Raw genomic sequence first — 21,668 nt, 5'->3', positions numbered from 1 at the left:
TGTCTTAAGGTCTTCACCTATTGATACCTTAGCCCAAATGTTTAAAACCAGTGACCCGTGACGGCTTATACCCAGTGTCTAGGAAGAAGGTTGCCTTGAGCAAGGTGGCTGGCTGAGCCCCGGGGTCAGATAGGTTTCTTCGAGATAATTTTGTTGGTCGCACATAGTTTCGAGTTAAAATTGCAAAGATTTCTGTTTGGAAAACTTCCATTGTTTAGCATCAGGATTGTTTTGCAGACAGAGAATTAGATTTTCTCGCTGGAAACGGAAAGCAGATTTATTTGTGAGGCATCCGTCCCTCCTCGTGACATGTTTTCTTGTTTCTCATATCTGTGAAGCTGAAGGCTAAAGCACCAGCGTGCGTTCCTAGGACTAAAACAGGGGAAAGCAGTATTTTTAAGAGTAAAGGCTTTGCATGTTAATTAAGAGAAGCAATATTCACAAAGTATTAAAAATTAAAGATTTAGTCCATCCAGGGTCAAATTGGGAAATTTAAAAATTTATGAGCTTATATTGTGAATAATTTCCTGAGGGCAAATCCATCCAATATTTTGAGCTATTAATGAATCGGTGGTTGTATGGCAGTAAAATAGAAAGAGCACAGTCACACATAATCTAGAAGTTCTTTTTGGAAACAAGCTAACAAGGGAGCCTGTGTAATCTCTGTGCATTGCAATCTCTAAAAATAGGCCAGCTAACCATCTATCTTCACAGATTTCAGAATGACGTGCCTAGAGGCAGGGTGTTGGGTCTGGTGACTCCTGAAGTCCCTTCCACTTTTGTAATTCCTGTAATTATTCATGCAATTATCAATACAGACAACGTGGCTTTCTTTATGCCAACTTTGATTCTGTGAAAGAAAAAAATCTGGGATTTAGCGCTCCCATTATAGAACATTGCTGTCGATTATTCAGCTTAACCCCAAAGAGCTTGTCCTTTAAAGGAATAAAGGAAACCACAGTATCCATCACCACCAACAGGATGCTCATTTGTGATGTCTTTTAAGCATCTGGATGACCATCACGTGATGGGCTAAGAGAAAGGTCACAAAGATCAGCTCCAGACATACCCAGTTGTTACTCAAGAAGGATTTTGCTCTGATGAGCAAAACACCAAAGGCCAGTCAGGGAAAAAAAAGATCAAGGCCTGGAACCTCTGTAAGAGAAGTCAACTCTAGCAGTGCACCAAGGCTGCCATCAACTCTCAGGACTCCAGATCCATGGAGAATTGATTAATAATGTCCTTCACTGTGGTTCCAAAGCCTTGTTGCTAGTTCCATTTCTAATTGCTCTTGGATCAGATGGGACAGAAAAAAAATCTGTTTCTTTCCCATCTTTTCTTTTTGCCCTTTTTTTCTGTCCTTTGTACATGCCATAATTTGTTGAATATTTTTTTACTGCTTTTTATGTCTTTTCAATCAACTTCATTTTCTCTTGCCTTTCTGAGCGGATGTGGTTCCTTAGGACTCATTCAAATACTGATGGCCTTTGGCACAAGCAAAATGACTTCTAAGGGTTCTTTTTTTCACCTTTTTAGAAATTTGGGAAGCTTTTCTTAGATTCATGGTGTATACTCCCAGCCCCTCAGCCACCCAGTAGAATAGTTTCTTTGGTAATTCTTTACCAAGTCTTTCATGCCTCCTTATTTGTGTAATTATTCATTCAACAAATTTTGAGAACCAGTTACGTGCCATATACTGTTCCAGACACTGTTCCAGTGGCCAAAATAAACAGAAATCTCGATCTCTCTGGAGATGTGAAAATTACCTCAGACATCTTCTCTGCAAGCGGTCACCAAGGAGAGTTAATGCTTTGTCTTCAAGTGGACCCACTCGTCTTTGTTTTAGTTAATGTTGGCTAACGGACCACTGCCTACTAAGAGTAGCCCAGAGGAGACAGGCAGTTGCTAGAGGCACAGATGAGTCAGAGCACCTGCAGAGCTGGGAAGGGATGCGGAGGAGGAGGCAAAGTAAGGACAGGGCTGCAGGGGAGGGCCGAGCAGATCCCACCTGAGCCAATCACAGGGAGCCGGAACCCTTGCAGACAAGATGCAGGAGCTGTGCCTCAGTGGATGATGGGGGGCCTTGCAGAGGACGGGAGCTGCCAGCACAGCACTTCTCCTTCCCAAGGACACCAAAGACTGGACAAGGGGGTGAAGGGAGACGGGTTAAGTGGAGAGGCAACCACCCACATGCGGGAGAGGCAATGGCCTCGGGCAGCTGTAGTTCCACCCGGGTTCCTGTACTTTCTCCTGCTTGCACATCTTAGAAGGTAAAATTGTCGTATGAAATCTCTCCCGTGGCTCCTTCTGACCCTCCACTGATTCAGACAAACGGGGAACCTCTGGGGGCAAGTGAACCTGCACCAGGTACTCCTCAGGGTACCAGCCTCCCGCCAGTTCCTTCCATCAGCACCACCAGACGGCAAAGGTAGTTCTCAGCTGTTGGGCATCCCCAGGGCAGGTCAGCCTTTTACTACCTCTCAACAAAGAAGAAACAAACATCCAAGGGAGTTTGTCCTTCTAAATGTTTCAGTCCAATTTTAGGATGGAGATGACTAGCATTTGTCAGGGTTTTGCTTATACTGGGTCTCTGGGTCACCTCTGAGCCACTTCTGATCTTGGCAGTTCTTACTTGGAATTGTTTTTCCTGTGCCATGATGGCATCATGAAAGGAAATTCCTGAGATGGTTCACTGTAAAGGAGTGGGACTGTATTTATAGTTGTTGAGCATATTAGCGAACCTCATTTATCTCAATTATTTTAAAGACATCTTGCCTCCAAGGCTCTAAGATATTGTTTTATCTCAACTGCAGTGCGTCTTAAATATCTTAAAGTGAGCTGTTACGAATGCCGTACCATTCACAGTACCTTTTCTCTTGAACTTCCCTTTGTGAAGCTTGCTTCCAAATGAGAATCAACTAAGGGACTTTTTAGATACACAGATATCCAGCCCCACCCTATGTTGCCCCAGAGACGAGAACCAGAGCACTCTGTTTTTACAAAAGCACCACAAGGGCTCCCATTTGGAAATGACTATTACACGCTACTCACAATTACATGCTATAGCTGTAAAATAACTGATTAAATCATACCTTTGACAGCTTCTCTGTCTTTGGGAAGCTAATCCGTGCTTACTATAAAATAATTCTGGTAGAAAAGTGCCAAGAGAAAAGGAAAATCATGTAATAGCTTCCCCTGCCCCCAGTTCTGTGATCGTTCTGATGACCGTGTCTTCACACGTCGCCGGGTGTGTGCACAGGTGTATACGTGTGTGTGTGCCATCGTGTGCAGATCGACACTGTCCGTGTGGTCCTCCAGCTGATTTTTCATGGTCATCTCACCCTGCCTGGAATCATATCTAACAATTTGATATCTGTCAGTATTTTCCAAACACTCCACTCTAACAGGAGATTAACCTTGTGGCCACACAGTCCCAATGATTAGATAGGTTTGTATTTCTTTACAAAAGTTCGCTTTTATCAGTGTTTGAGCCACCCCCAGAGACATCTGAACACATTTGGAGAAAGCTCCACGTACCAGCATAAACTCTGCTCTAACTGCGAGTCACCAGGTTTATTTCTGAAACCTAAACAAAATAAACTGTACCTTCTCAATGGTTTTCACAGTGTTAAACGCGTTCTAAAAGTAAGTAGCTTTTCTTCTTGACTTAAAGCGAAAACCCCTCAACACTTTCTTCAGATATGACTAAATTCTGCTATGGTTCTAACCCTAACTTTTAACATGTTTTCTAAAGATGTGACACAGTGGCTTTCTCAGCAGAGTCCCTGATGTCATCCATGATAGACTCGTGAGACAGAAAAAGAGGGAGGGAAATGTCAGGCTGTGGTTCCCTAAGGAGAGCAGCAGGGACCCTATGTCACTTGTCCTAAGATAGGACTATTGCATTTGCTTTTAATAAAGTTTTCTGGGACCCGTCTCTGCCCTTGCGACTCCCTCAGGGACTCCCCAGGGCCCCGTTATCGGGCATAGGAGGCCTGCGTCAAGGGCACCGTGGAGGCCATACGTTCTGAGAGGAATGAGACAGATGTGGTCGCCTGGTGGGCGAGGAGGCTGGGAGTGCAGATGGAGCCAGACCTCAGGGCGCCTTCTAGGTCAGAGGAAGAGTCTTAACCTCATCAAAAGAAGTAGAAACCACTGCTGTGTTTAAGGAAGAGTGTGACATAATCAGATTTGTGTTTTTTCTCTGGCGAGCGTGGGAAACAGGGTGAAGTGGGGCTGACCTGGCGTCCAGAGTCCTGTGCAGAAGAAGTACCAAGCAAAGTTGGAAATTAGGCCAGGTGGCAAGGAGGAGAGGGACAGCTTCAGGAGGTGAAGGAACAGGACGTGGATCCTGGGCGTTAGGGCAGGGCCCACCTGCAGGAGGTGAGGCCAGAGCACAGCAGTGAAGGGGACCCAGGTGTGGGGCCCACACCCATCTGGGGAGCGTGTGGACTTCAGCTCAGCTGTCACCATCCCACCCCCTATGAGCCACTTTACCCTTGACGAGCAGCCCATGGTGTGTGTTGAACTATCGAGCTTCATTCTGTATGCCTCTTGGAGATGCGTATGCAAGTGGTGATTTCAGATGCTTAGACTCAATATCATATGTTTCCTGTTTCTTTCCAGCCATTGGTAAAAGCATACAAAGCTTTTCATTCCATGAGCTAAACATCTATTTCATTTCATAAACAGAAGAAACTATGTCAGAAAGTGTAGCTTCCCAAATCCAAAAAAAAATGAATTTTGCTGACCTTAATTATTTCTCAGATATTGATAGAGAGGTGGAAAGAAAATGTTCAACAGAATGTCTCCTTTTTCAAAGGTAAAACAAAGCCACAAAAGCCCGGAAGGCACACAGCTCTGCATAAAGCTAGCCACGGCCGTGGGTAAAATTTGAATCACGTGTAGTCAGATAGAAGGTTCCTCCTGTGCTTTGTACAAGGGCTGTGCACAGCTGGAGCCCTTACAGACCGTCACTGCAGCAGCAGCCAACGTTTTTCTGCATATTCTCACACTGAACCAACTGATAATTTTGAAGCAAACTCTGTAGGAAGTATCTAGGTGAATAATGCGGTTCTATAATGAAACGAATGCCGAAGGCTTCTGTGTGCAGCGGGCAGTGTGTCTCTGTAATTACCATCAAGGAAACATCTGTCCTTAAGACTAGTCTCAAGGCCTCCTGGTTTGCCTGTATTGTTTACAATCAGTCTTTGAAAGACTATGACCTGGTAACTCTTTATGTGTTTAACTTGAGCAGCAAACGACTTAACGGTAAAGGCCATTTACGCTGATGGTCTTTCTGTGAAATTTTCTTAGTTTCATTATAACTAGTTTAAGGGACAAAATTTAATTTGCATAAAATGAAGGCATGTGGGTTGGAAGCATCCAGAGAGATATTTTTCCCCCTAAGGACAGAAATTTGTTTATCTATTTATTTATTTTGCTTTTTAGGGCCACACCCAAGGCATATGGAAGTTCCCAGGCTAGGGGTTGAATCGGCGCTACAGCTGCCAGCCTACACCACAGCCACAGCAATGCAGGATCCAAGCCATGTCTGCGACCCACACCATAGCTCAGGGCAACGCCAGATCCTTAACCCACTGAGTGAGGCCAGGGATCGAACCTGCGTCCTCATGGATCCTAGTCGGGTTCGTTGACCGCTGAGCCACGAAGGGAACTCCTAGGTACAGAAATTTAGATTCCACCCCCACCCCCGCCAGCCTACCCAGAATCTCCATGGATGGTGTACAAACATGTATCCTTTAAAAATTTGTAACATTTGAGTTACCGTGGTGGCTCAGAGGTTAACAAACCTGACTAGTATCCATGAGAATGCAGGTTCAATCCCTGACCTTGCTTAGTGGGTTAAGGATCCAGCATTGCCATGAGCTGTGGTGTGGGTAGCAGATGTGGCTCAGATCCTGAGTTGCTATAGCTGTGGTGTACACCAGCAACGGTAGCTCCGATTCAACCCCTAGCCTGGGAACTTCCATATGCCTTGGGTGTGGCCCTAAAAAGCCAAAAAAAAAAAAAAAAAGTATAACATTAAAAAAAATTACACTGCTTCCAGTTAAAAGCCATTGGGTGAGTAAGATAGGAGTAGTGTTCAGAAACTGCCTTTCTAAAGATTGCTGTATATTAGTTTTTGTTTTATTCATTCAGAGAGCTCAGAGTTGAAGGATAAATGCAGAAAATAGCCTCGAATCCTGGAGAGACTAGCTTGGGGGCAGACACGTTGTTTCTGAGAGGTCAAGGCAAGGATATACTGGCCCTGCCCAGCACCACACCAGTGCAGGCAGTGTCTCGCCAGTCCAGTCCTCTTTAAAATATCCAAGCATTCCTGCTAAGTAGGCTGACTCTCTTATTGCATCCTCAGCCCAAAGCGAGACAATGACCAAGAGATTGTGGGAACTCTTCTCTATGCCTGAGACTGGCCTCCCTCAGAGCCAATATGGGGTCTCCATCTGTTCCTTGGGGTGGGAGGTGGAAGGTCACCCACCTGAAGGGGGAGTTTGGAGGTCGCCATGCCTCTAGGTCACCTCCTCAGCTGGCCTGTCACATCCAGGGAAAATCCTCAGCTAGGAAATCTGACCCCACAGTGACCACAGGGTTGCCCATAACCCTAAGACTTTAAAAAATCATCTTTTGGGGAGTTCCCTGGTGGCCTAGTAGATTAAGGATCCAACTTTGTCCCTGCTGTGGCACACACCCAATCCCTGACCCAGAAACTTCCACAGCTGCACCTGCAGCCAAAAAAAAAAAAAAAGATCATATTTTGAGATGCAACAAGATATTGTTGGTAAATTTATTTTATTAGCACGCAAACTGGTTTACTGTAAATTGGTAGGAATATATCACTTTTCTTTGCAGTTGCTTCACCTTTAATTATTTACGTACAATTAAAATTAACAATGCCATATTTCAGACACATATTCAAGGCCAACCCTGTAAGATTGGGCTGATTTCATCTCATTTTTCTGAACTGATAACACAGTTACAGCCGTTAACATGCTTTTTTTTACTGGTTGTTCTAGACTTCTTTGGCTTATAAGAGATAAAGATAATACAATGCATTTAGGAATCAGTACCTAAATAAATTTTAATAAATGGATTCAATAATAAATCAGTAGCTAAATAAATTTTAATAAAATGTATATGACTATCTTCACCCTCTATGGAAATAACAAATCCACGTTCCTCTGTGTATATATAATGATTGCATGCAAAATAGAGTTAATTTGATGGATACATTAGATTTTAAATTCAATACAGTTAAAAGTAATAGACAGATAATTGCTTTACTGAGTGTAGATAGTTATAACTCAGAGAATATACGTGGAAAAATGTAAAAAACTACTTAGTCATGGCAGATCTTTTTTCCTGACACTGTAACTAGACTGAATTTTCTGTTGATGAAAAAAAATTTCATGTTTGGAGAATGGAGGGCTGTCACGTGGGGCAAATTAGGGCTTCAAAGTTGTAGGCTGGCATTAAAAAAAGAGTACTTTATATGCCATTAAGTCGGAGCCTGCGAAGGACATAAGAGCCTCAAGGAAGACTGCGTTTGCCGTTTGCCACAGAAGGAATAGCTGGGGAAGAGGCAGGCTTGGTGGCTGTGGTCAGACTGAGCTGTTTACAGCCCAGCCCTGTTGCCTGCTTCCTGTGGGCAGCCTGGGCTTTGGGAGGATACTAACAGGTTACTAACACTTCATGTGGCTGTGTCACCTGATCCTTAACAGTGTGCCTGGAGAGTGTGTTCAGGGTAGAAGTTTAGAATAGAGGAGCAGGATCTTTTATTGAAAAGCCATAAGAAGTGATGGAACACACATGAGACCAATACAAAGCTATACAGGAGATGGAAAAAGACTTCTCTGGACAGAAGTAGAGCAAGTTTCCAGAGCAGACAAGCAGAATTTTCTTCTTTCCAAAAGAATGCCAGCAAATCAATGTGGAAGGGATGGCTGGGTTAAAATGCCATCATTTTGAAAACGTCAGTAAACTATAACGTGCAGATGAGTTGTATGGAGGAATACCTTTTGAGTTAAAAAAGAAAGGAATAAGTAAATATATGTGTATGTTTGTCTATAAACGCACACATACATTATTTTTACAAAGAGAACTCGAAGCCTCAAAGAACTGAAATCAGTTACTATGGCGATAGGTGAGTGGGATTGGGGTGGAGGAAATAAAGGATAATGAGCACAAGACTTCCTTGAGTATAATTCTTATATAGTTTTGACTTTTGATGCATGTAAATGTTTTGCAAATTAAAAAAAAGTTTAAATTAAAAGTATGAAACAGGAGTTCCCGTCGTGGTTCAGTGGTTAATGGATCCAACTAGGAACCATGAGGTTGTGGGTTCGATCCCTGGCCTTGCTCAGTGGGTTAAGGATCCAGCGTTGCCATGAGCTATGGTGTAGGTCACAGACACGGCTCAGATCTGGCCTTGCTGTGGCTGTGGTGTGGGGCAGCAGCTACAGCTCTGATTAGACCGCTAGCCTGGGAACATCCATATGCCGCGGGTGCAACCCTAAAAAGACAAAAGACAAAAAAAAAAAAAAGTATGAAACAAGCTAACCGTAGGATTGAATATAGATGGAAATACAAATTAATAATACTACCACCCAGAATAGAAAAATTAAGTTGACTTTTGAACCCAAGTCTCTCCGCAAGTACTTTTGGTGATGATACCGAACCAGATTGGGGAGCATTTGCCCGCTCATGGTGAAATCAGTCTGCCTGCCAACCCTGAGTTGTAGTAAAAGAAAGTTTGGTGTTTATTGTAAGGTGCCAGACAAGGAGTGCAGGGCAGCTTGTACTCAAAAAACCCAAACTCCCCAACGAGTTTCAGAAAAGCATGTTTAAAGGCCGGGTGATTGGGAGGGGGGCAGTTACAGGGTATGTGATCAGCTTGTGCACAGTGCTCTGATTGGTTGATGGTGAGGTAACAGGATGATGTCATAGGACTTACAACCATCAATCCTCAGGCTCCAGCCAGTCTGGAGGCTACATGCTCATAGTCATCATGTACTTAACATCTTTCATTTGGTGAGGATTTTAGCATCTGTAAAACAGCTCAGGAAAGTGCGTCAGATACTGTTATCTATGTACTTCAGGGAAGAACTAAAGATTCTGTGACTGCAATAGGGCAGATTCATTGTTTCAATTGTTAACAGATCTCCTGGCCCAGCTGCTGTTTTGTCACTACATGTTCACATCCTTTCAATCATTAATTCTTGATCCAGGCTTTTGTGACTTTGAAGTGGGAGAGGCCTGAGAGAGATTTTCTGCAAATCAGAGGCAGGCCGAGGACATAGGGGAGCCCCATAGGGTCCTGCTCAGTTACAATGGGATATATTCTAAGGACGAAAAGAACTGAAATGAAATAATATTTTTAGTAAATTTATTTTTCATAGTAATGTTCATATTGCTGTTGTAAAATGACTTTTTATATAGTAGGATAAGCAAATAAGCTCCCAAGTTTTCATTGTACGAGAAGAGATGGAAATACTTTTTTAAAAAAAAGAAAGAAAATGTCTGTAATGTTAAATTTGAAATGGAAATATCAGCATGAAGTCATATCAGCATGAAATCATGATTAAAATATACACAATATATAAAACACATAAAATTTCTTAGGCTCTTTTCACTCAAAAGAGTTAGAAACAGTGAAACTCTGGTTGCAATGAGCTTACATACCGCTGAGATCTTGGTTTCTAAATGCTGTCACTAATAGAAACAGGGCTTCTTGGGGAAATGACTAATTCCAGCTCTAGGTCAGGGAGAAACCAGGTGAGCCTGTGGCATCTTGTACCAGAAGGCAAGGTCGTACCCAGTGACTAATGGGATGATGTCAGAGGGATACAGGAGCCAGCCCAAAAGGGCTGCCACATGCAAATTTGGGACTGCTTGATCATCCAAGGGAAAAATGGAAGTCATTGATTATGAACCATTGAATCTTTGAAAACCCGTTTCTCTATGGTAAACATTTCAAAACAAAACAAAATTAAAAAGAAAGAAAGCGAAGGGAATAAGGGAAGCTTTTCTTTATGGAATAGAACCAGTGAGTCAGTGTAGAAATGGGAGGGTTAGAAAATCAGACACAACTTAGAATAGATTTATAAGGAGATCCTACTGAGTAGCATTGAGAACTATGTCTAGATACTCATATTGCAACAGAACAAAGGGTGGGGGAAAAAATGTATACATGTAAGGATAACTTGATCCCCTTGCTGTACAGTGGGAAAATAAAATAAATTAATAAAAAGCTTTAAAAAAATCCCCATTTTGCCAAGCCTGATATAATCATTGATTTAGATGAGAATCATCCGCTAAAATGACCAAGTGAGAGGTAGTCTGGGAGTTAGAATATTCACACGATCTTAAATTGTCACCCCACAGATTATCTTATTATGAAGGGAAACTGAGCCTTTACAACGGGAAATTCTAGGGGTCCACACCTTCCTCCTCACATCCAGCAAAGCCAGTCGCGGTGCAATTGAACAGGATGTACCTCCTAATGGGGTACAGTTAGAAGGGTGCAGAGTCACCTGTGCAGTAGCTGTGACATAATGTTTAATCTGGAGCAGCCAGAAATGTCTACCTTGGCGAGACATCCTGCAATAAAACTGGCCTGGATTCTTCAAAAAGGAGTCCGTGTTTTTTGCTTTTTGTTTTTTAAAGCAGAGCCTGTTTTTCATTTCAGGAGGCTAAAGAGATACAACCAAAGCCGTGTCTGAACCTGGATGCAGAGGGTTTTTCTAAAGCATTTGTGGGACAAGTGGGCATATTGGATGGATACAGACTGCATGTTAAATGACATTAGAGAGTCATCTTTTTTCTCAGTTGTGGTGACAGCATTGCGATTGTGTAGGATCGGCAAATGCTATCAAATGCTTCAGGGGGAAAACTAAGTTAGAAGGAAAGAGCGAGGAATAAAATGCTCAAGTTGCTGAATCCAGGTGGAGGGTGCTCGCAAGTATGTTACGTCTTTACTGTAGGCTTGAAATTTTCAAGATCAAAAGTGGTGGGAAGAAAGCTATCAAGCAGTCTGGCTGCATATTCTCTTCCAGATGCTGATAGATTGATTTTGTGTTATTTGTATTCTTCTTTTCAGCATTAAAGTTAAGTCAACAAAATGTGTGTAACTCCCACAGCCCTTTAAAAAACGATTAGCTGACAGTGTAAGGGTTTTCTTCCCCAGGCCAGCTGTGGTCAGCTGCATGGTGTGGCAGCAGCCCAGGGTAGCCAGCCTGCGGCCCCGGCAGCAGCTGTCCCCAGAGCATCCCCCTGTGCAGACCTGCTAGGGTCCAGCATAGCAGGAGCGGGGGGTGGGCAGAGAACAGGGGTGAGTGCACAGTTGGCAGCCTTCTGCCTTGATTAAGGGGAGAAGAACTTTGAGTTCCCACCGTGGCGCAGCAGAAACAAATCCTACTAGGAACCATGAGGTTGCCTCACTCAGTGGGTAACAGAGAGATAACATGTAGAAAACTAATTTCAGTCTTAAGCTTCTGTCTAGAAAGTTTTGTCTGCGGAAGTTTGTCCACACACTCCTGGCCTGTTTGAATGACAGCAGAGCTCGCTGGACTCCAGCCTCACATAAACCAGCCCTTCTTGGGTCGGAGCCCCCAGTCCATCCATGGTAGGTAGCATCGGGTATTCCTTCTTACAGTGTATTTCTCATCATGGTCCCAGTATCACCATGCCTGAAATGCAAGCTTCTGGAGACCATAGGAGCAGAAAAGCTTGTAGCCACAGCTGCATTCACCCAACTCATCCTGTCCATTCAAAGCAAATGTAGAAATCTACTTTTCGGTGGCATTTCCATGCTACGTTTCCATTCTTCTCGCTTTTGAAATACTGTATTGATCTGCACACCCAGAAACATCCCAGGCGCTCCAGTGTCATCCACACTCTGGCTGGTGGGGGTGGGACTGGGGTCTGGGTGGTAGTCAGGTGGCAATGAATCAAAATTCTCTACTCTCAGAATTCCATGTGTGTGTGTGTGTGTGTGTGTGTGTGTGTGTGTGTGTGTGTGTGTGTGTGTGTCTGCAAATTCTCGGCTCTGGCTTGAGTCTGTATTTGCTGGTGATCACCTCACATGTGAAAGCAGCATGAGGGTATTAGGTGGTGACCGACCGCCTTTCAGCAAAGCTCAGTGGCTATTCGCACACAGAGACACTCTCCCAGAACCACACTGATGGTCCACTTTGAACAGGCAGAGGGGGAGTGAAAAGGAAATATGAAACCAATATTCTCAATATTTTGTCATAACCTACATAAAGGAAAATAATCTGAAAAGTTGTGTATGTATGTATAACTGAATCAGTGTGCTGTACACTTGAACCTGACACACATTTTGTAAATCAATTATACTTCAATTTTTAAAAATTGACATAGTATGAGAAAAAGTAAAAAGGGCACGTTTGGATCCTTCCCTAAGCTTGAGTAGTATTTTGTTGCCAGTTCATGTTCCTTTCTAGATTAAGCACTTTGATAACCTAGTAGGAGTTTTTTTTTTTTCCACTCCCCACCCCCCACCCCCCGAAGCATATGGAGTTCCCAGGTGAAGGATCAGATCTGAGCCACAGTGTCGACCTGCACTGCAGCTATGGCAACGCTGGATCCTTAACCTACTGTTCGGGGCTGGGGATCAAACCTGCGTCCCAGCACTGCCAAGAAGCCACCAATCCCATTGCATCACAGTGGGAACTACTAGTGGGAGTCTTTTAGGAAGGTCTCCTTGAGCGCTGGTCTCGTGGAGGCTCTGCTTCCATTGCATTAGCTGCCCTCTAGCGATGGAGCCACCAAGTGGGTGGGATATGGGGTAGTCAGGGAGGTTGGTGGGGCTCCCTTGCATCAGCCTCTCTCAAGAACTCTGAGAAGGAACTTTGTACATCCGTCCCCTCCACAGTGAACAGGTGCGCCTACCTAGGATTCCTCAGATCAGTCCAAGGTTTTTACCACAGATGTAACGAAAGCTGTCATACAACTGTCTCTTTTTTCAGGTAAGGTGTTAACATTTCTGATCCTTAGAGCTTTTACTGCAGGGAGGTGGGAGCAGGAGGAAATGAGATGAGCTGTGTTTTATCTCTGGAGAGACGTGCTGTGTGGATGCAGGGAAGGTTGTGCAGCCAGTGACACAGCAGCACCCCGGCCCTGCCATGCTCAGTGCTGTCCTGTTTGCCTAGAATGTCAGCCGTCAGGCTTAGTGCCCATTTTGAGCATTGACAAGAACAGCCTCATTGTGCTTGGCTTTGAAATTACTTTTTCCTGGAATTCCTGTTGTGGCTCAGCGGAAACAAATCTGACTAGAATCCGTGAGGCCGCAGGTTCGATCCCAGGCCTTGCTCAGCGGGTTAAAGATCCGTCGTTGCCGTACGCTGTGGTGTAGGTCTCAGAAGTGGCTTGGATCCCACGTTGCTGTGGCTGTGGCGTAGGCCAGTGGCTACAGCTCCAATTCAACCCCTGGCCGGGGAACCCCCATATGCCACAGGTGCAGCCCTGAAAAGGCAAAAGAAAAAAAATTTGACAGCAGCTGTGTTAAGAAAGATCATTAGATGATGTCAAAAAGCAGTTTGAGGAATATTGGTCCATAGGAGTGATCCCAGCACAGATGTTTCTAAATGATGGGTGATGTTGCCACGTTCCCAGGCTGGTCCCGGCTCCCCATCATGAGCTTGGGTTAGAAGCTGCTATCCTTATTCCATGATGTCACTCAAGGAAGCATGTGGTCCCTCAAACGCTCAGAATTTCATGGGGTGTATGGTGGGTCAGAAATAGGTCCCAGTGTATCTGCGTCCACCTCAGCGAATATCTGACCTGAGGAGGTGGAAACAGGCGGACTGAGGGGCCATTAATAACTCTCCATGTTGATTGCCTCTGAGTCCTTAACTGGGAGTGCGTCATGGAAAAAGCCAAATACATGCTAATTGCTAATACTTCGAGGTAAGGACAATTCTTGATCGTGGTTTGTTTTAAGAGACTGATAGTTTCCACACATAGGAAGTACTCAGAAATATTCGTTGAGTATTTTTGTGACCATCAAGGCATCAGGTAGCATTGCAGGCATGGTCATCTTTACTCACTCTAAGTGATGTTCTGTGTAATAAGGGGAATTCTTCAAGGTTCTTCTCCTGTATTATTTTAGGTAACAATGTTCCTATTTATGTATTTTATGTTTTCATGGAAAACAGTGTGTGACCCAGATGCTCTGACACTGTGCATCTAGGAAGTATCCTGGATATTCACTCAAATGATTATTATAGATAAATTTTAACATGATCGTCAATGCTTAATTTGTTGGAAGGATGTGTTTATAGTGCAAGGATAAGGAATATGAAAAATGTTACTTTTTATCACTTTGTGAAATTTCATGTGTCACTCCTTGGTCACTTTAGTGTCTGTTCCTAGGACAAGGTTACGGTTAAGGGAAATAGAATTAAGAAGTTACTTAGGAGGAAGCTTTTCTGTTTCTTGGGAACTGATATTATACATCTGTAAATTTATGATCTGCATTATGTTCCAGCAGTACGTTAATGCTGAGTTCATAAGATTAATCAGGCCACACGCTGTCCTGTGGTTTCACTAATGAAGTTCTCAGTTACCTCAGCATTTTCTCTTTCACTCCACACACAAAATGCCTTACAGAGCAGTGTGTAAGCAGTCTTAACAGGCAAATGTTCAGACATAATTAAAGATGAAGTTTAGCTCTTCTGTTATGGTTGGTGAGCAAGATAATGTTCTTGAACTGAATGATAGGAAAACAGAGAGAGCCAAGGCACTTGGCTGCTAAACCCATTCTCACTGAAACTTCCCTTGGATTTCTCCAATGGCTCAATGCCCATTCCAGGAATTCTAGCCTCTAGGGTTCAGGAAGAGGCTGATGGAACGAGAAGATTCCAGGTCCAAGGGGTGGAAACAGGCCATCCCGGTCCTTTGCCACCTTTTCCTGTGTGTACACTCTGCTTCTGGAATATTGAGCAGCTGGATGCCTGTTGGAAGATCACTTCCTTTGGCTAGAACTCGGAAGATGGGTGCATGCATTTCACTAACGTTTTGCTACTGATTGTTAGGAATTGGATCATAGTTTTAAACTGAATTGTGTCTTCTTAATTAGACATGCTCCCAGATACATGTAGCAAAATGAATCAGCTACAATAACCATTCCTTGAACAGATGTTTACCCAGCACCGACTTGTGGTTGGCACCCGCTTACTGCTAGTCCAGAAGTGGTGAGCGGAACTGTCTAGGCATAAGGTTGTCGAAGGATTAAGTCTGCTCTCCTGAAGAGAGCAGTGCTTTCTGCCTGGCCTCGTGACCACACCCCTCAGATGCCTGCTTCCTCATAGTCTCTGTTGAACAGAAAACTGACCACTTGGACGGGCCAAAATACAGATGGCGTCTTAAAATGCCAGACTGCAGAATCAAGCCCAAATAAATCATTAAGATGATGTATTTTACTGGGCTGGCTGGACTGACTTATCCAAATTGACCAACTTTATTGGGTTGTGGATGGATGACAGCAAAAGAGCATCCGAGGACAGATGTGCACCAGAACCTACCTGGAGGTATAGGATGCTGGCCCCACCTCCTTCAAAGACCTGGTGCATCAATGGAAGGAGATCGGGTCAGCCTGCCCAGGTCCAGCCATCCCATCCTCTCCCACCCCAGCTGCATACACTCCAGATTTATTTTTCTTTCTTGACCACCCCTGCAGCATATAGAGTTTCTGGGCCAAGGATCAGATCCAAACTGCAATTTCGGCCCACACCACAGCTGTCATAATGGTGGAGCCTTAACCCAGTGTGCTGGGCCAGGGATCAAACCTGTGCCCCACTGCTCCAGAGACGCCACAGATCCCTTTGTATGACAGTGGAAACTCCGACTGGTGATTTTTTTTCTATATAATCATCATCATCATCTCATTTTCCCAGACCTCCCATGCGCTGCCTAGTGGTCACATATACAAATCTGTTTTATATTAAATAGATGTTTTTTGAAGTGATGTTCCAAACAAGAGATGTGTTGCCTCTCTTATATTTATCATATTCTGTTTATTCTGTGTTTAAGTTGGGCCCAAGGAGAACTGAAGAGCCTAAATTCCCTAATGAAGCACCTCTACATCTTTGCACACTTTTTAGCTTATATAACAGAAATTTGTCTCTGCAAAAACCCAAAACACAGAGTTGTGTTTAGAGTAACCCTGCGCTTTAAGATGTTTATGTATGATTTAATTTATAATTTTTCCACTCCTTTTTTTTTTTTTTTAGGGCCACACCCACGGCATTTGGAAGTTCCTGGGCTATGGGTCGCATTGGAGCTATAGCTGCCGGCCTATACCACAGTCAGGCAACACCAGATCCAAGGATCCAAGGCATGTCTGCGACCTACACCACAGCTCACAGCAATGCTGGATCCAAGCCACGTCTGTGACCTACACCACAGCTCATGGCAACACTAGATCCTCAACCTGCTGAGCGAGGCCAGGGATCGAACCCGCATCCTCATGGATACTAGTTGGGTTCATTACCACTGAGCCACAACAGGAACTCCTTCCACTCCTCTTAGGCTTTGGGAAGTGATGAGAAACTGGCAGCCTTCTCAGTGAGCCCCAGTAGAGCGTGCGCTGCTGGTAATTCATGTCACCTTTACCTCAGAACAGCTTCGTGTTTCTTCAGAGACCACAACCATCCTCCTATTTTATGTATTTTTCTGCTTGACGCTGTCTCAGCTGTCCTGTTCTTCCCCTTCTCCAAGGCAAGCGCCTCACCTCACTGAAGCGTCATCACGTCCTCTGTGCCTGAGACACCTCCTGTCTGGGCTGCGCCCCTTTCCCACGTTCACATCCCTGCAGCCTCCTCTTCCTGGTGAAGGACCCGCTCAGCCTGGCTCTGACAGCCCACAGCTGTGATTACTTTACCATTCATCACCTTAAAAGTGCATTTGCACTTTAATTTGCAAATATAAAATGTATATATATATTTGTTTACAGTGAATTAAACTGAATGTGTATCCATGTAATTACTGTCAGTTCAGGTGATTCTGGGGAAATGCAGCAAGGGGCTCCCATCTGATGCAACTGTTGGGTGCACTCCTAGTAAACACCAGCCTGAGGTTTTGAAGGATGTGACTGGTGTGGCATATATTAACATTCATAGAGTTCCTTCACTCCTTAAAATAACTGGAACTCAGAGAAGCATGGTACAAACCACTATGGAGTGAGTTCTTCCTTGTATGTCATATTAGGAAAACAAAAAACAAAAACACATAGGCTCCAGGAAGGACTTTTTTTTTTGCTTTGTCATGGCAAGTGAAAGTTCCCAGGCCAGGGATCGAACCACAGCAGTGACCATGCTGGATCCTTAACCCACTGGGTCAGAAGGGAACTCCAGGAAGTTTTTATCAAACAACTGGTTTATATGCTTCAAAAAGGCCAAGGTCATGAAAGGAAAAAATTCAGAGACTGTTCTAGATTCAGGAGGCTAAGGAAACATGACAGGCAAATGCAGTGCAGGGTCCTTGATTGATTCTCAAGCACATAAATAAATAAATGTCATTATTGGGACAATTTGAAAGTCTTGACTATGCATCTTTATTAGACAATCTGTTTGTATCTTTTGAGAGACTTCTTGAGGAGTAATAAATGCTGTAGTTAGGTCGAATTCCTCCTTAGGTGATACATACTGAGTATTGGGGTAAATCGTCATAACTTAAACCAACATTCAAGTGATTCAGCAAAGTAAGTGTACACATTACGTGCATGGATAGAGAGGTGTTCGTAGTTGGTGTGTGGACCACAAACACGGAGACCTTGCAAAGATGCCGTATTTCTTCTAAAGAAGGGAAGGTTGGTTTTCTAAGTTAGCTTTCCTATGGATAAAGAGATTTTTCTTATACACTATGGGGAAAATCAAAGGGGCTAAGCAGTCTGGAGCTGTGCTCATCCTGACCGTATTCTCCCGGGCTTGCCCCTTCCTTACCTGCCAAATTCAGCAGCATCGCAAGCCACCTGTGGCAAGAGCTTTGCTTTATGGGTGTATTGCAGTGTGTGGGAAGGTAAATTGTGTCTTACTTTGAAATGAAGTTGCCTTTTCTTTCCAAATCCCTCCAGCTGTTCAGTGAAATAGTCCAGTAGGTTTTTTTTTAATTGATATATAAGTTAGTTTTGAAAGCACAATACCATCTTAGAAAATACAAGGAAGAAAAAAAGAAAGGAAACCCAGTGAAGCTTCTGCCTGATGTCAGGTACAGCTTTGGGAAGGAACGGAGGAGAACAGTCACAACCTGTGGCCCCTCCGCATACGGTGGCATTAACAAACAGGGTGGCAGGGGTACCTGGCTTCACTTATAAACTGTCCAATAGTGGAGTTCCCTGGTGGTCTAACAAATTAAGGACCTGGTGTTGTCACTGCAGTGGCTTGGGTCAGTGCTATGGCCTGGTTCTGTCCCTGACCTGGGAACTTCTGCATACTGTGAGCGCAGCCAAGAAAAAAAAGAAAATTGCCCAAAGCGATGTTTGGACTTGATACAGAAAAGTGACTGGATTGAGAGTATTCTTCATAAGTAATTCCTCTCTGGTAACTAAAAAAAAAAAAAATTCAAAGCTAATACTTCCTATCATAAAACCAGAAAATTTGAGAATTTATATCCTCTTATTTTCTGTCCAGTGTATGAGGTTTTCTGATTCTTCTGGTCAGAACGTGGTGGAAAGAATTTGGGTTATCAGCATGGGCCATTTTCCATTTCCTATGAGTTTGCAGACGTAAAATGATAACTTTACTGTTGAAGTTGCTGTTAAGTGCTTAGGTTTTGTGTGTGTGTGTGTTTTTATAGAGTTGTCCTTGCATTGTTATCATCCAAACTCTTGTGTGGCTAAATAATTTCAGTTTATCTGATTTGCTTGACAATTAGAGAGCCATTTTAGCCTTGGGAAGAAAATAGGCTCCTCATAAAAAAAAATAAGAATGTGATCTAAAGTTCAAAACGAAGTATTAAGCTATTTTGTTAGCAGAAAGCTTTCAGAACTATGCACTTCATATGCAAAGGAACCATGATTTCTCACTGCTATAAATTCTGTTTCTGTCCATAAAAAGAGACTATCTCAAGTTTAAACATTCAGTACCAAAAAAACCATTCCATTAGGCCACCTTAGGGAGAGGGCTCCAAAGTAACATTCCTATTATTTCTGTCTGCATGTATGCCCTGAGATTATGTTTCTGTGATTTCATTTGTAGACATGTTTACCAAACCTGCTTATGGTTTCCATTACCAAGAATAAACTACACTAGGATCGTGGCATGTGCTTTATTCTTTATTATATATTTAAATAATTTTTATTGAAGTATAGTTGATTTACAGTGTGGTGCCAATTTCTGCTGTATATTATATGTTTAACTGGTTATTTGCTTTATCATTCCTTTTTTTTTTTTTTTTTTTTTTTGGTCTTTTGGTCTTTTTATAAGCCCGCACCCACAGCATATGGAGGTTCCCAGGCTAGGGGTCGAATCATAGCTGTAGCTGCTGGCCTACGCCAGAGCCACAGCAACACGGGATCCAAGCCACATCTGCAACCTTACACCACAGCTCAGGACAAGGCTGGATCCTTAACCCACTGAGCGAGGCCAGGAATGGAACCCGCGACCTCATACTAGTCGGGTTCATTAACTGCTGAGCCACGATGGGAACTCCTGCTTTATAATTCTTAATATTTTGGCATTTTAGAAGATACACAGCAATACGCTATATTGCTCTTATCCATATACAGACACTCCCTGACTTAGCACATCTTGACTTACAGTTTTTCGACTTTACGATGGTGTGAAAGCAGTCAGTAGAAGATGTATTAGAATTGTGAATTTTGTTCTTTTCTTGGTTTGGGGACATGTGACACGATCATTCCTCGTGATGCTGGGCAGTGGCCACTAGAGCTCTAAGTCAGTCACACGATCCTGCCGGTAAATAAGATACACTTGGAACTGGTCTGTACCCAGACAACCTTTCTTTTTTTCACTTTCAGTCCAGAGTTCAATAAATTACTCGAGAAAATCACAGCTTTTTATAAAATAGGCTCTGTGTTAGATGATTCGGCCCACCTGCAGGCTAACATAAGTGTTCTCAGAATGTTTAAGGTAGGCTGGGCTGAGCTATGGTGTAGGTTAGGTGTGTTAATGCATCTTCGACTTACAATATTTTCAACCTCTGATGGGTTTATCAGAAAGTAACCCCATCATAAGTCAGAATGATCTATAGCGTTCTATTTGGAATGATATGTTCTGCTTGAGTTATAAAAATAATTTGACACATCCACTCTGTTCAGTGGATATCATGTCTGCCAAAAATATTTCCATTTGCACACGGCTAGCTTTCATTACCAACTTGCTCATCTCAGGACATAATGTCAGCTTATACTGTGTAATATGAAATAATCTCATCTAGATGCCTAATGAATTTCCATTATCTAAGAGTTATTTATATATGAACATTTTCCTTCTTTGGGAAAATGTATTTCAGGGAGAGGAAAGTTGTAAATGTTTTTAAAATCAGTGTTGTTGGGGGGTTTGCGTTATGGCATGTGTGGAGTGTCCGGTAATTAGAATCATTATTGTTTAGTGGCAAACATGCTCATCCTGTGAAATGTGAGAAATGGCTTTTGCCTCACAAATCTCATAAGACATTATGCATCTTGAAAGGTAATTAATCAAATGAGGCAGGATGAGGTCAGGATAATAACTGCTTTGGAGCCCAGCGACAAGTGACAGTGTCATGGACCAAAAGATGAGGTGCCTCAAGGAACCCAGCCTTGAAGGATGGGAGAGAATGAGGTGTTGGGGTGTGGGGGGAGTAGGAAGCAATGCAGGCTAGGAGGACAGTGGGGAGGCTTCAGAAGACTTTGGTCAGGGCTGAATGTTTCATAACAGATGGCTGATACTCTTAATCTAATCCATCCCTGAAGGATGCAGGGGAGATTTTAATAGAAAAAAGGGGGAAAATATATAACCTGCTAGTCTATAAAAGGGGGAAATGCAAATGATTAGTACCTGCATTAAAAACTGTTCAACTTGAATTGTAAGCGATGAAATGTACATGTAGATGGTAAAAAATGCTCTTTTTTTTCACATCAAATTGGCAACTACTTTTGAAATCCAGAAGGATATAGTGAGAAGGACCTCCTCACGCATTTCCTGATAAGAGTAGAAATTGGTGCAAATTTTTTAAAAGCCGTTTATAGTTTGTAACATTGTTATTTAAAATAAGCATGCCAATTAATCCAGTACCACTGAGAATTTTTTCTAAGGCAATTGTCAGGTTTAAAGATCAGGATAATCAGCACAGTATCATCTATGACAGTGAGAAATGTGGATGCTCCAATAGTCATAATTAAGTAAATGTCATTTTAATTAAATATTGCTTAGTCATTAAAAACCTCTGTTTTCTAAAAAAAAAAAAATGACATTTAGAGATCATATAAATAAATGGTACAGAAAAATCCAAAATGTATTTAAAATTAATATGTATAAAAAAAAGACTGAGAGTTCCCATTGTGGCTCAGCGGTAACAAAACCAACTAGTATCCATGAGGATGCAGGTTCAATCCCTGGCCTCACTCAGTGGGTTAAGCATCCAGCATTGCCGTGAGCTGCAGTGTAGGTCACAGACATGGCTCGAAT

At 43.0% G+C, this 21,668-nt stretch overlaps 1 protein-coding gene across 20 annotated transcripts in view; it reads left to right on the top strand.

Moving 5' to 3' along the window:
• The window catches only part of PTPRM (protein tyrosine phosphatase receptor type M), a 749,885-nt gene that overhangs the window by 546,638 nt on the left and 181,579 nt on the right, over positions 1–21,668 (top strand). For 2 of the 20 annotated variants that reach the window (XM_084964169.1, XM_084964168.1), the window contains exon 15: positions 11,501–11,641. The exons of the other annotated variants lie outside the window; for them this stretch is intronic. In XM_084964169.1, the coding sequence (XP_084820295.1) occupies positions 11,501–11,641 (141 nt within the window). The remainder of the gene's footprint in view (positions 1–11,500; positions 11,642–21,668) is intronic. 20 annotated transcript variants of the gene reach the window in all.

This window comes from Sus scrofa, chromosome 6, assembly GCF_054392235.1.
Source record: "Sus scrofa isolate SSC_HxYL_T2T_F1_AM1 chromosome 6, Sscrofa_HxYL_maternal_Yorkshire_Landrace_v2.0, whole genome shotgun sequence".
Taxonomy (NCBI): Eukaryota; Metazoa; Chordata; class Mammalia; order Artiodactyla; family Suidae; genus Sus; species Sus scrofa.
This window is presented reverse-complemented; position numbering and strand designations above follow the sequence as displayed.